This window comes from Prinia subflava, chromosome 15 (assembly GCF_021018805.1).
Source record: "Prinia subflava isolate CZ2003 ecotype Zambia chromosome 15, Cam_Psub_1.2, whole genome shotgun sequence".
Taxonomy (NCBI): domain Eukaryota; kingdom Metazoa; phylum Chordata; class Aves; order Passeriformes; family Cisticolidae; genus Prinia; species Prinia subflava.
Genome location: NC_086261.1, coordinates 15,932,501 through 15,945,873, shown reverse-complemented (window position 1 = coordinate 15,945,873; position 13,373 = coordinate 15,932,501). Strand labels below are relative to the sequence as shown.

The window sequence follows — 13,373 nt, the reverse complement described above, 5'->3', positions numbered from 1 at the left end:
GACAAGATTGGGATGCTGCACGTTTGGGCCCGGAGCTGGAAAATCCTGTGCTGAACCTGGCCTGGGAGGTTGGGACAGAACTTTCGGGAGATCAGAGCTCCCGTTCCTCATTTTGGGAACAAGCTGGCTGCCGAGGCTGGGCTTGGAGCGGGAATCAGTGAAATTCCCCTCACAGCTCCTGGTGGTGCTGACAGCCCCTTCATTCCCCAGCTGACAGAGTGAGGAGGGAAGCGAGCGCAGCAGATCCTTTATCAGCTGCTGCATTTTCTGCTCTCCACACCCCAATTCTCCCCCCAGCTCACGTTCCTGGCAGGCAGCAACCGAAAAACTTCGAGCATCCCTCCCTGAGGCCACAGCCCTGCGGAGTTTGGGGACTTCCCAGCCCTCCAGGCTCATCTCTGCAGGCAGGATTGAGTCTGGGAGCTCTCATCAGTTGGCACAACTTCCCCCTGGGTTCTGCCAAAGGACAGCACAAGTGCCACCAAAGGGGCCCAAATGTGCTCAGAGCCACCCCCAGAGCTTTACAAACCACTCAGGAAAGAGGTGGAGGAGCCACGTGCCCCTAAAACATGATTTCCCAGCAGATTTCACCCTTCAGATGAGATTTCCCAGCAGATTTGGCCAGAAGGGAACTTGTGATCGAGCTGGTTTGCACTCAGTGATTTTGAAAGCAGCTCAAAACCCCAACCTGGGACTCCCCTTCTTCGTGTGCCTCCAAAGGAAAGCCCAGGGGCTCACCCAGGCCCTTCCAGGCCAGTGTCACAACACGATTTAGTGGTCACAGGTCCTCCCTGAGGACTGGCCACAGCCACAGCCCACCCTTGTCACCAAACCCCCTCTGGGAGGCACAGGAGCACCCCCTGAAGGTGTCACATCCTCAGAGGGGACTCACTGGTGTGGCAGGAGTGCCAAAGGCTTGAGGCAGAGCTAACAAAATCCAGTGCAGAGCCTCACCCAACTAAACAAGGTTAGAACAAGGAAAAGAACAGCAATGGGGGGCTCTGCTCAGCCACGCTGCCACCCTGAGAGCTGCACTGTCAGCTCCATCTCCCTGCCAGGTCCCAGCAGGTCCTGATCCTCCTTTCCCCGTGTGCTGTGCTCCTCTGCCAGGGCCTGCATTCCAGGGCAGCGCTGGAATGGGGACGGCCACGTCTCAGGCTCCCCAAAATGGGACTCCCACATCTGCCAGCAGCTCTGAAATCCCCAGGGAGGCTCCAGCACTGCCATCCCCCACACAAGATGATAAACTCCCTTTATCAGAGGCACAAAATCCTCCCGCACACACCTGGTTAAGGTTTGACCCCTCAGCAATCTGCCTGCCGTGACAGCGGCCGGAATTTCAGCCTGTGTTTTTCCACAGGGAATCCAAACAAACTCCCCTGGCTCTCGAGAAGCGGCTGGGAAAAGTTCCAGAGCCCTCTCCGGGCTGACCGGTCTTATAAACCTGAAGTGCTCAGGAAAAGCAAACTCCTTCCCCGTGACCTTGGAGCATTATCTGTCTCGCCAGGAAGGGAGAGACGGGGGACAAGGGGCCACGTCCTGCTCCTCCTTCAGTGTGAGCGCCAAGAGCCACCCCAGGCCTGGTGACACACAGGGACAGCGCTGTGGTGGCACTGGGATCAGCAGCACCAGGCCAGCACACACTGGAGCTCTCCATCCCTACCAGCAGCACGTCCCCAGAGCCTTTGGCTCCTTTTGGCACTGGGAAGAGCTCTCCTTTCCTCCCGTGTCCCATCTGCCCTTCCTGGTGCTGCCTGTCACCTGCTGTGGGGCCAGCCCGGCCCCACAGGGCCCCTTTGGGGCAGGGATTGGGCAGGGAGGAGAAGAGAGGACAAACAGCTGGGATCTCCTCTGAGCAGACAGCAGCTGGCAGGGCTGGGGGTGATTAAACTGAGAATCCTCCTGGGTCAGAGTGTTTAATGCCAGCCAGACAAACCCGGGAAGGGATCCTGCAGGGATCACTGCTTCCCTGCCCTGGAACAGCAACTAAGCCAGCAGCATGGAGGGGAAACGCTCGGGCTGTGCTGGGCTGGCTCCTCCTGCCCCAGAGACAGCAGGGGACAATGCTGTTCCCGACTGCCCTGCTCCCCTGGCTGTCCTTGTCACCCCCTCCTGGCCCAGTGGCCACCCCAAAAGGAACCCACTGCTCCTGCCCCAGTGACTTCAGGGGACAGTGCTCCTCCTGGCTGCCCTGTCCTTGTCCCCTCCTTGTGCCCCAGTGGCCACAGGCACCCCAAAAGGAGCCAGCTCCTCCTGTCCCAGTGGTCTCAGGGAACAGTGCTCCTCCTGGCTGCCCTGTCCTTGTCACCCCCTCCTGTCCCAGTGGCCACAGTGTCACCCCAGGACACACAGGCACCCCAAAAGGAACCCACTCCTCCTGTCCCTCAGGGGACAGTGCTCCTCCTGGCTGCCCTGTCCTTGTCCCCTCCTCGTGCCCCAGTGCACCCCAAAAGAAACCCTCAAAGCGTCACTGGGAGCCAGGAAGTGTCACAGTCCCACAGCTCCTCCTGTCCAGCTGCTGGCCAGCCTTGGGACCTGGGGCCACTGCCCAGGGGTGACACAGAGGCCACAGATTGACCAGTTCAAATAAAAACCTCGTGTGGGCTCTGTTCCTAATACCCCAGATGCTGGAAAATCTCTCAGAAATGGGTTTTTCTCTGCTCACCCTGCTCCAAAGTTTTGCTCCAGTCTCTGTGCTTGGCCCTTGAAGGAAAAAAAGGAACTGTGATGCTTTTATGGCTCCTGGAGTGGAACCCCACAGCTCCAACTCAACACCTGAATTAATTCATCCCTGCTGAACCAGCAGACCCTGCTCTTAAATCAGCATTTATTTCAGAGATAGAGGGGGGCGAACAAACCCTCTCACAGGGATTTTGGGACTCATTTATGAATATTAGAACACTATAAATATAAAAGGGAACATAAGGAAATAGAAACATTCTCACAGGGTGACATTTTCAGCCCATTTCTGCTTTCCAAATTAAAACAGTTGCCTGGTTTTTATTGTGGATCACGTGGGCCTCTCAACTCTGTAACCTTAAAAGGGCTCTTTGAGGGCTGAAAGCAGAGCTCCCTTTTGCTTCTAACAGGAAAACGTTGGGAAATGGTGATTCATGCCACAAAAGGGAACAAACCCCACAGGACACAGCTCACTGGGATGCGTCCCCTGCCTTGTCTGCACTCTCACCTCATCACCCGTCCCAGGATCAGAACTCTCCTCCTTTCTCCAGCTTCCCCGAGAAAAGAATAAAACCAAAATGTCCTTACTGCCAAGGACACCTCTGTCCCTTCTTCTTTTGTCCCTTCCCACAGCCTGTCCCCTCCCTGAGACCCCTCAGCTCACTGAACCAGCACAGAGCTGGAAAAGGAAGAAAAACTCGAATTTTTGATGTGTTTTGGCCTTTCCTACAAGGACAAAGCTGGAAGCAGCCAGGAAACCACTGAGTCCTCTGCAAAAAAGAAAGTTGATGGGCAAAGGCTGTGCCAGACAAATTCCTGCTGCTGTTCCTGCTGGATGTACCTGCCCAACAAAGCCTGGAGGGAAAGTCACCTTCATAGATTTTCTGGAATTTATGTACCAGGGAGGAGCCCAGGGCGAGGTGTGGAGTCACAGGATGTGACTGAGGCAAACTGGGAATACTCAGAGCTTATGAGGCTGGGGCAGCAAGGAATTGTCCCAAGGAAATCTGTCCAGCATTGGTTGAGGCACTGCAAAAGCCACCTGGGAGATTCTGCTCCATCTCCATTCCACTTTTTTGCTGGAAAATCAACCCCCCCCAACACCTCAGAGAGACAAATCAGCCCAAAACGAGAGAGACAAGGAGAAAAAGAGCTCCAGGAAAGTAGGACGCACATGGTGCAGAGCCCAGCCAAACCTCCACCCGCTCCAGGTGTCCAGCAGCAGGAGGAATAACAGGATTATGGAAAACAGGGGAGGAAAAGCAGCTGCTCCTGTGCACCCCTGCTGTCACAGCTTCCCCTGGCAGCCCCACCCAGGCCAGCAGGGAACCAGCCCAAGAGCTGCTCTTTGATGTCAGGAACAGAAGGTCCCTGCTTACGTCGGGGAACTGAGCTCCTGCTCCTCCAGGGTCAGCCAACCCTTCCCAGTGTGCTCCCAGTAAAGCCCAGCCTGGGATGCGTGGTGGGAACTGGGCACAGGGGCAGAACAGGGATGACCTGAGAGCCGACCAGAGCAGGTTCACTCTGCTCCAAACGTGGGAGGGCAGGAGGAGGGGAAGGTGCCAGGGCAGTGGCATCAGGGATGGAGCACAAGGAACAGGCATCAGTTTGCTCTGTCATGTTCAGCCACTCACAATTAGTGACCATAAAGCCATCCCATTCTACCCCTGCCACGGGCAGGGACACTCCCACAGGCCTGGGACACTGCCAGGGATCCAGGGGCAGCCACAGCTTCTCTGGGCACCCCGTGCCAGGGCCTGCCCACCCTCAGAGGGAACAATTCCCCCCCTAACCCTGCACACTCCAAGCCTTTCCCGCTGCTCTGCTACTCCCAGCATCGCTCCCATGTGAGGCTGGCAGCGGGAATGCACAGCCCTGGGGCGGCTGCAGAACCACTGTCAGCCCCCTCCCTGCTCCCCTCTCCTGCAGGAGCTGCTGCAGCACAGCTCCCGTGTCTCCCCAGCCGTGCAGCAGAGCCTCTCCCCCTCCTGCAGCTCCCCCCGTGCCTGAGCACTGAGCACGGCTCTGCGGGGCGAGGGAAGGCAGCGTCGTGAGCGGCAGCGCTGCCAACTTCTCTGCTGCAGCCAGTGCAGCCAGGGAATGTGCCTGAGCTGCTGCTCCTGGCCAAGCACCGCCGTGTGGGAAAGGAAATCAGGGAACAGGCACTTCCAGACCCAAAATCCAGACACTTCTCAGCTCTCTGGGGGCGTGGGGAACAGAAATAGCAGCGAAAACGGCTCCATGCCGAACGTGGGTCAACAGAGGGATCAAATATCCCAGGTGCGACATGAAAAACACCACGAGCAATGAGCCCTAAATTGGGAATTCGGGTGGTGCAGGAAGGCAAACAGGACAGGAGAGGCTGCAGATGCTCCCCGGCTTTGGGCAGGAGCATCTGCGATCCGGCTAATCCGCGGTTATCCCGGAGGATCGGGGCTGACAGCAGGGCTGTGGGGAAGGGAGGGTGCCGTGCAGATGCTCCGTCCTGCCCCTGCAAAGCCGGGAGCCAGGCAAGGGAGGGGATTAATCAGTTTTCCTTACACATAAAATCCTCGTGCATGCCGAGGGCAGGGACCCCGGAGGGTGTCAGGAAAGCCATTGATGTCCATCGCGTCTTATCTGCTGCTGCCTGAGGCACAAAAGCAGCCCCTCCCTCCCTCCTTGCTTCCCTCGGGCATTAATCCTCTCGACAGGATTAAAGCCTATCAGCCAGGGCTCCCCGCGGAGAACAATCCCGCATTTGGTGGGTGATACCGAGATGGTATCAGCGAGGATCACAGGGCTCGCAGGGGGATTAGAGGGCAGCGCAGGCAGCCTGGAGGTGAGGCAGGAGAGCGCTCCCTGCTCGGTGGCATCCGAGGAGAAGCCGCTCCCGTTTTCACGCCTCGTTAACCCCGCGCCGCGATCGGAGCTGTGCCGGGCCCGGCTCCAGGCCTGGCGCTTGCTACTCCCACTGATTGCAATTACAGGCAAACGACGTTAATTGGCTTTGCAGCCCCCGCGCGTGGTGGCACCCAGGATTAGAAGGCAGTGCCGCAGCCAGACCGGGCTGTGTCAGGGGCGTTTCTCCAGCTCACGCTCAGCCCCTGTCATTTCTTTGTCACTGTCACCTCGTGGTGGCCGTGAACTGTGCTGAAAACCACCCCCTCCCACCAGGGCAGGGCTTTTCCTGCCGTTCCATCCCCCTCCTGCCCCGGTGGGACCCGCAGCACAACCCGGGACAGAGCACAACCCACACGGCAGGCAGGGAGCTGAGCAGGGTCTGTTTAATGCAGGGGGAATGGAACAGCAGGCAGGGAGTGGTGACAGATAAAACACTGCACAGCAGAGGGGCCACGTCCCCAGCAGCGAGCCACCTCCTCCCTCCTGTGTGCTGGGGCCTGAGCAGGCTGGAGAGAGGATGGGGAGTGCCCTCAGTGAGGAGAGGACGCAAGGAGCGTCCCCAGCACCCAGCCAGCCCCAGGCTGCTGTCCCAGCACCACTCACCAGTCCCGCAGGGAGATTCAGGGGGCGCCCCCGGCGAAGATGAGCTCCAGGGCAGCCTGGATGTCCCCCCCGGTGGCCTGCAGGGCGCGCAGGCTCAGCTCGTCGTCGTGGATGCCCATGTCTCGCAGCTGCTGCAGCTGGGGCTGCCACTGGCTCTGCTCACAGCAAAGAGAGGGGTGGGATGGGGGTGAGAATCCAGCAGGGAAAGCAGCAGCCCTTCCCACTGCCCACCCCTGGCTCAGCCAGCTCCTGAGAGCTCAGTGATGCTGCAGAACCCCCAAATCCACCACCTCTGCACCCCAGTCACACCCAGTGCTTTTGCAGTCTGTGATCATGCCTTAGGATTTCACTTTGGTATTTTTTATACATTTGTACTCCTGCCATTCTTTAGTGTATAACTCTGAATTCCATAGAGTGTTGGCTGCTGCTTCCCCATTTTGGTCAGACACAACAATTCCTCTGCAGGCCTGGGAATCAAGAACACCTCAGACCCTGAGGAATGTAAACAAAAGTGAGTTGTGTGTGGTGGGAACAAACTTGGGGTAAATGACCTCATTACCTGAAGCTGTAATTGCAAATTAACCCCCGATATGCAAATGGACCCAACTGATAAGAGTGTGAAAACTCATGATCCATCATGCATTTTTGGGTGTAGCCCCTGGGGGAGCTTCATCTGCCCAAAATGCACCCGAAGGCCCTTCAATAAATATAACTGCTTTTAATTCCCTGAATTTTGTCCGGCCTCTGTTTTTAGGCAGCCTGAAAAGGCATCAGTGATGCCCCCTCCAGGCTGATGTCCCGCCACAGGAGGCAGCAGGGAGACACCAGGGGGACACAGGATTCAGGGGCTCCTGAAGGAAGGGCTGCCACTGACCTGGAGGCTGGGCTGCCCTGAGGCCTGCAGGGCGTGCTGCAGGGCCTGGCTGAACAGGTCGTTGGTGATGGGTGTCCCCGACTGGACGCTGGACGACATTGGGGACGTCCCGGAGGAGTGGCCCTAGGAGGAGGGAACGCATCAGGAGAAGGCTCCCAGGAAGCAGCACAGAGCAACACCTGCAGCAGCCCCTCACCCTCAGCCCCACGGGGAAAGGAGCCCCTGAGGAGGGAATGAAGGAGTCCCAGAGCTGATCCAGGCTGTGCCCGGGGTGCTGGGATCATGGGGAAGATATGGACCACAGGGATTTGCATGAGGGAATGAGGTGTGCCAGGGCTGGGGTCACACAGGGAGCTCCTCCATGAGGGAATGCAGAGCCAGGTGCCCCAGAGCTGATCCAGGCTGTGCTCTGGGTGCTGGGATCATGGGGAAGATGTGGACCACACGGATTTGCATGAGGGAGTGCAGAGCAAGGTGTGCCAGCCCACAGCAAGGCTGGGGCTGGCTGTTATCAGGGGTGAGACCACAGAGGGAACTCTTCCTGAGGGAATCATATGGGAAAGGATATTTCCATGAGGGAATGCAGAGCCAGGTGTGCCCCAGAGCTGATCCAGGCTGTGCCCGGGGTGCTGGGATCATGTGGGAGATATGGATGACATGGATTTGCATGAGGGAATGCAGGGCCAGCTGTGCCAGGGCTGGGGTCACACAGGGAATGCAGGGCCGGGTGTGCCAGGGCTGGGGTCACACAGGGAATGCAGGGCCAGCTGTGCCAGGGCTGGGGTCCCCAGGATTGCAGGGCCAGCTGTGCCAGGGCTGGGGTCCCCAGGATTGCAGGGCCAGCTGTGCCAGGGCTGGGGTCACACAGGGAATGCAGGGCCGGGTGTGCCAGGGCTGGGGTCCCCAGGATTGCAGGGCCAGCTGTGCCAGGGCTGGGGCCCCCAGGATTGCAGGGCCAGCTGTTCCAGGGCTGGGGCCCCCAGGATTGCAGGGCCAGCTGTGCCAGGGCTGGGGTCACACAGGGAATGCAGGGCCAGCTGTGCCAGGGCTGGGGTCACACAGGGAATGCAGGGCCAGGTGTGCCAGGGCTGGGGTCCCCAGGATTGCAGGGCCAGCTGTGCCAGGGCTGGGGTCCCCAGGATTGCAGGGCCAGCTGTGCCAGGGCTGGGGTCCCCAGGATTGCAGGGCCAGCTGTGCCAGCCCTGGGCTGGCCTGGGGCCGGCGTTACCTGCGTGCCCGGCGTGGGCGTGTGGGAGCTGCTCTCGGGGGTGCTGGCCAGGGCCAGGGCGGTGGCCAGCTCGCTCTGGGTGATGGGCCGCGGCCCCGCCGCCCCCGCGTAGCCCAGCGAGGCTGGGCGCGAGCCCGACGCGCTGCTGGAAGGGGTGGACCTCGTGCTCTGCGTGGAGGGAAGGACAAAAGAGAACAGCCCCGGCTGTGACCTCCCCGTGGTTGTGTCCCAGTCAAACCACAGAGCCCCGTCCTGCCATACCCCGCGCTCCCAAGGGTGGGACTCTGGACAGACAAACATGCCAGAGCGGGATGTGCTGTTTTTCCACAAAGTCAGCTGTGCAAACTGCCAGGAAAGCTTTCAATCTATCATCCAGCAGCCCCAAACCAGGGTGATGTTAGCCTGGAACAAAACAATTGGCAGGCACATCTGGACCCAAATATCCAGTTTTTCTTACAGAACCCTTTGTCCTGTGGAGAGGAAGACTGCAGAAGGGCAGGGATCAGCATTCCCACACTCTGCTTTGCCTACAAGGCCGTTTCCTCTGTTCCATTTTCCTGTTGTGTGTTCAGCACTGAGGAAAACCCTCTCCTGAACAGCGTGGAAGCAGCCAGGATCAATATGTTTGTCTCCACATCCCCCCGGGGAGCCAGAGCAGCTCGTGCTGCTCACCAGACAGGGAGGAGGGAAGGGAAGAGCTTGGGAGTTTCAGGGCTACAAATTAAACCCAAAAAGAGGTGTTCTGCCCAGCCTGGCTGCTTACCTGGTGGAAGTCATCCTCATCATCAGAGAGCCCCTCAAAGAGAAAGCCACCTGCAGCAGAAAGGGGAATAAAAGGTGTTGCTTTTATCTTCCTTTCTGCCAGGGACTAAATGCTGAATATGGTATTTCATGATCCTTCTCAGATGTTCATTAATTCTTGTCTATATGACAGTCTAACAAACTGTGAGTTCTACAGCACTTCTAGCTAACAAAGTAAACATGGCCCCTATTTCTTTTTCCACAAGATAATATATATCCTTTTCTTAAGGATAAACTGTCCAATTAAGAAATGACACCTAAATTATTTTTACTTTTAACCCAATAACCAACCTCCCGTGGCTTGCAATGTGGACTTTTCTACCCAGTTACAAAACACCACCCAGACCCATGAAGAAGAAGGTAAAAAAGGAGGACTGGCCTCTGCCCTAAATCCTGTATCTTGCTTTATGGATATTACTGTAGTCTAAAGCCTTAAACTCTACGTTTCCCAGCTTGTGATGTTACACACTTCTGTTCAAACCACATGCCCGTAATCCCAGCGCTGTCAAAAAGGATGTGGCAAACCGGCAGGAACTGGGAAGCAATGAGAGTCCTGTGGAGCTTTGGCTGAGCACCAGGCCCCAGCACAGGCTCCCTTCGGGGTGGACGTACCTGGCATGTCCCGGTAGGAGCCCAGGGCCATGGCCCGCGAGGACGTGTCGGGGGCTGGCAGGGGCGTGCTGCCCGCCACCGAGTGCAGCACCAGCACGATGGCGTTCACCAGCGCAGGGTGGGCCGGGATCAGCCTGTGCACAGACGGGCACGGGTCAGGGACGGCACGGGGAACCCGGGAACTGCCCGCCCTGAGGGACCCGGGGCACAGCCACCGCCACCGCTGCCTCTGCTGCCCGCCATCGACTCCTCCAGGCAGCCAGGGAATCTTCAGAACCCACACTGGACCTGGCTTCGGGTCATCAAGGATCCTTCTGGACCCTCGCTGGACCTGGCCTTGATTCACCAAGGATGCTTCTGGACCCCCATGCTGGAACTGGCCTCAGTTCACCAAGGATCCTTCTGGACCCATGTTGGATCTGGCCTTGGTTCCCCAAGGATTTTTCTGGACCCAACCTTTTCTCGGTTCCCCAAGCACCCTTCTGGACCTGGCCTTTGTTCACCAAGGATCCTTCTGGAACCCACGTTGAACCAGGGCTTGGATTCTTCTGCACCCCCATACCTTTCCTTGGTTCATCAAAGATCCTTCTGGATCCACATTTGACCTCTCCTTGGTTTACCAAGGATCCTTCTGGACCCATGTTGCACCTGGCCATGGATCCTTCTGGATCCCATGCTGGACCTTTCCATGGTTCACCAAGGATCCTTCTGGAACCTATGTTGAACCTGGGCTTGGATCTTTCTAGACTGATGTTGGACCTGGCTTTGGATCCTTCTGGAACCCATGTTGGACCTTTCCTTGGTTCACCAAGGATCATTCTGGAACCTATGTTGAACTTGGGCTTGGATCTTTCTAGACTGATGTTGGACCTGGTTTTGGATCCTTCTGAACCCCCATGTTGAATCTTTCCTCGGTTCACCAAGAATCCTTTTGGACCTGTGCTGGACTGGGCTTTGGATCCCTCTGGATCCACACTGGACCTTTCCTCGGTTCTCCAAGGATCTTTCTGGACCCACGCTGACTTTTCCATGGTTCCCATTTCCCACGTGCTCTCCCAGGAGCAGTTCCCTGCTGATATCAGCTACATCCAGGTGTGAACGCCCTCTGGAGGCGATGAGGGCCCTGCCTCCCACCCAGCACCCTCTGGATTGACCCAAGTGGTGGATCTGTGGTTCCTGCTGCTGAGGGAAGTGTCCCAGCCTGGCAGGCAGGAGCAGGGCTCTGTCCCACCCGGGTGACACACAGGGACACAGAGGCACTGCTGAGTCACTGCCCCAGCTCAGGGAACTTACGTGTCCAGCATGTTGGGGTCTGCAAACACGGAAAACAGATCCTTGTCCTGCAGAACTCCTGGAAAAGACCAGGAAACACAGTGAGCCAGGATAAGCAAAAGCCACAGCAACAATTAGGAATTGTTTTCCAGGAAGTGAGTCATGAGTAAACACCATAAATGCTCATATTGTTCCTCTGAAGCCTTTGTGTTCCTGAGAGGCTCTTGGTCACAGCCACACACCCAAGGGACTTCCAGCAGATCCCGTGGGAGCTCCACCTCAAGGGCAGGATGGAAGCTGGCCCCAGCTCCCTGCAGCCAGGCTGTGACTGCATCCCAAATCCCAGCCCAGCCCAGCGCCATCTCAGAAAGGGCTGGATTTAGTGAACCACTGTGTAGCATCCCAAATTCCGCCTGCCTCAGGCTGCCACCATCCCACAACAGGCTGGGTTTAATCAACCCCTTTGTAGCAGGGACAGAGCACCCATCCCTCCTCTCCCTGGCCCTTCTGAAGCCAGGACCCATCCCCAAGGAGAAATCATCCATCCCTCCTTTCCCTGGCCCTTCTGAATCCAGGATCCATCCCCAAGGAGAAATCATCCATCCCTCCTTTCCCTGGCCCTTCTGAAGCCAGGATCCATCCCCAAACATCACCAATGGAGCACAGCTGACACCTGAGCAGTCACTGACTCTAATACTCCACAAAAGGACAAAAAACGAGGTGTTTTTCTTTTGAACTCTCCCTTCTCCCTGTCAGGAATTCAGCCTAGATTTGGGCCTCCTCCTTCCCCCACCAGGAACCAAACCCTTCCTCAGATCCTCTGGATCACGGCCGGACTCACCCAGAGCCACGGGGTCGCTGCTGAGGCCGGGAGTAGCCACAATGATCTGATCCAGGGATTCCTTGTTTCCCAGCATCTTGAAGACCTGCCAGGGAAAGCAGAGTGATCAGGAATGTCACCCACTGTGGGACTGTCCCCAAAGGGAAGCTGAATTCTCCCCGGGAGCAGAGCACTCACAGCATCTCTGTAGGCAGGGCTGCTGTGCAGTGCAGTGTGCAGCACACGGAACTCCCGGACTGCTGCCACCTTATCCACGGGCTCTGAGGGGAGAAAACACCCAAACAAAACACAGCTCAGCCTCTGGAAGCCCTCAAAGCCACTCCACACGGCACTGAGACCCTCATGCTGCCACAGGGATCCTTTAACACCCTTGAACTGGGGGCAGTCACTGCAGAGTAATGACTCGCTGCACTCCCAGATCTTAAAAACACCCAGGAATATCCTCCCACACATGCCACTACACAAATGCCAGCTCCAGCTCTTTTTGTACAGTCAGGCACAGCAGGAGCACACAGCAGCCTGCTGATCCCTGGGGCTTTGCTCCAGATTCCCTGGCAACGCCCTCGGGCAATTAAGGAAGGGATGATCCCTCTCCATGCTGCACAGCCCATTCCTTAACTCTTCTGTCAGCAGGAAAACGAGCACCCAGGTGCTGCTGGGAGAGCTGGGGAGCTCCCAAACACGGGAATTCACTCCCCTGGAAACCTCCACGGCAGTGAATCCCGGGAGAAGCTGCTCCTCAGCCCCTCATAAAACACATCCCAAGGAGAATCAAGGGGTGATCCCCACAGTTCCTCACCCGGTTTCTGGTCGGGCTCAGGCCAGGACTTGCGCAGGACGTGGACAGTGGAGCCAGACTGGATTCCATAAAAATCCAGGGTCTGGTCATCCCTCAGCTTCCGGCCACAGTAGATCAGGTCTGGGGGAGAAACACCTGAAGATAAACCCCTGTGGCACTCTCAGAACCAGCCGGGGGTCTCTCGGTGTGGCTTAGAGCCCCAGGGGTTATTGAGCAGCTGTAGCTGCTCCAGCTGGCTGAGAACAACACAGGGGAGCTGTGGAGCTGAGAATCAGGAGGGAAATCATGGAGCTGATCTAGAGGAGGTGGCAGAGTCACCCACCTCCTGTGTCAGAGCTGACCTCTCTCTCAGTTCTCAGGAGAGATCTCACAAGGACAAGGACACAGAAGTGGTGCGAAGCCCAAATATTCCCTAACAAGGGCACTGCCGCGGCTGGAGCACCGCGATCCCAAGGGAACGGGGAACGAACACCGAGCCCTCCCAGCAGCAGCAGCAGGATGCCGTGTCCCGGCCGCGGCCAGGACGGGCCGAGGGTGTCCCCAAGCGGCGGGACGGCGCCAGGGCTCCGGCGGGGCACGCACCGATGAGCTCGGGGTCCGGCATGGATTCCTGCAGCTTGCCCGTGATGAGCTGCTTGAGGTGCGAGATGCTGCAGCCGCCCAGCGGGCACTCGCCCAGCTCTGTCTCCGGCAGGCGCAGGATGGCCTTGGGCGCCAGCGGCTGCTCGGCCAGCTTCACGGCGATGTGCCACTCCGGCAGGGCCATGGCGGCTCTGCGCGG

General features: G+C 57.8%; 1 protein-coding gene across 11 annotated transcripts in view; it reads right to left on the bottom strand.

Moving 5' to 3' along the window:
- Positions 1-5,930: 5,930 nt before the first annotated feature.
- UBL7 (ubiquitin like 7) overlaps positions 5,931-13,373 on the bottom strand; it is an 8,654-nt gene continuing 1,211 nt past the window's right edge. For 10 of the 11 annotated variants that reach the window (XM_063412422.1, XM_063412426.1, XM_063412419.1 and 7 more), the window contains 10 exons: positions 13,175-13,365; positions 12,593-12,712; positions 11,971-12,053; positions 11,794-11,878; positions 10,974-11,031; positions 9,681-9,814; positions 9,031-9,080; positions 8,268-8,435; positions 7,040-7,162; positions 5,931-6,320 (listed from right to left, as the gene is read on the bottom strand). In XM_063412422.1, coding sequence (XP_063268492.1) covers positions 6,183-6,320; positions 7,040-7,162; positions 8,268-8,435; positions 9,031-9,080; positions 9,681-9,814; positions 10,974-11,031; positions 11,794-11,878; positions 11,971-12,053; positions 12,593-12,712; positions 13,175-13,358 — 1,143 coding nt within the window. In that variant the 5' untranslated portion in view covers positions 13,359-13,365 and the 3' untranslated portion in view covers positions 5,931-6,182. The remainder of the gene's footprint in view (positions 6,321-7,039; positions 7,163-8,267; positions 8,436-9,030; positions 9,081-9,680; positions 9,815-10,973; positions 11,032-11,793; positions 11,879-11,970; positions 12,054-12,592; positions 12,713-13,174; positions 13,366-13,373) is intronic. The other variant, XM_063412418.1, reaches the window with a different exon arrangement.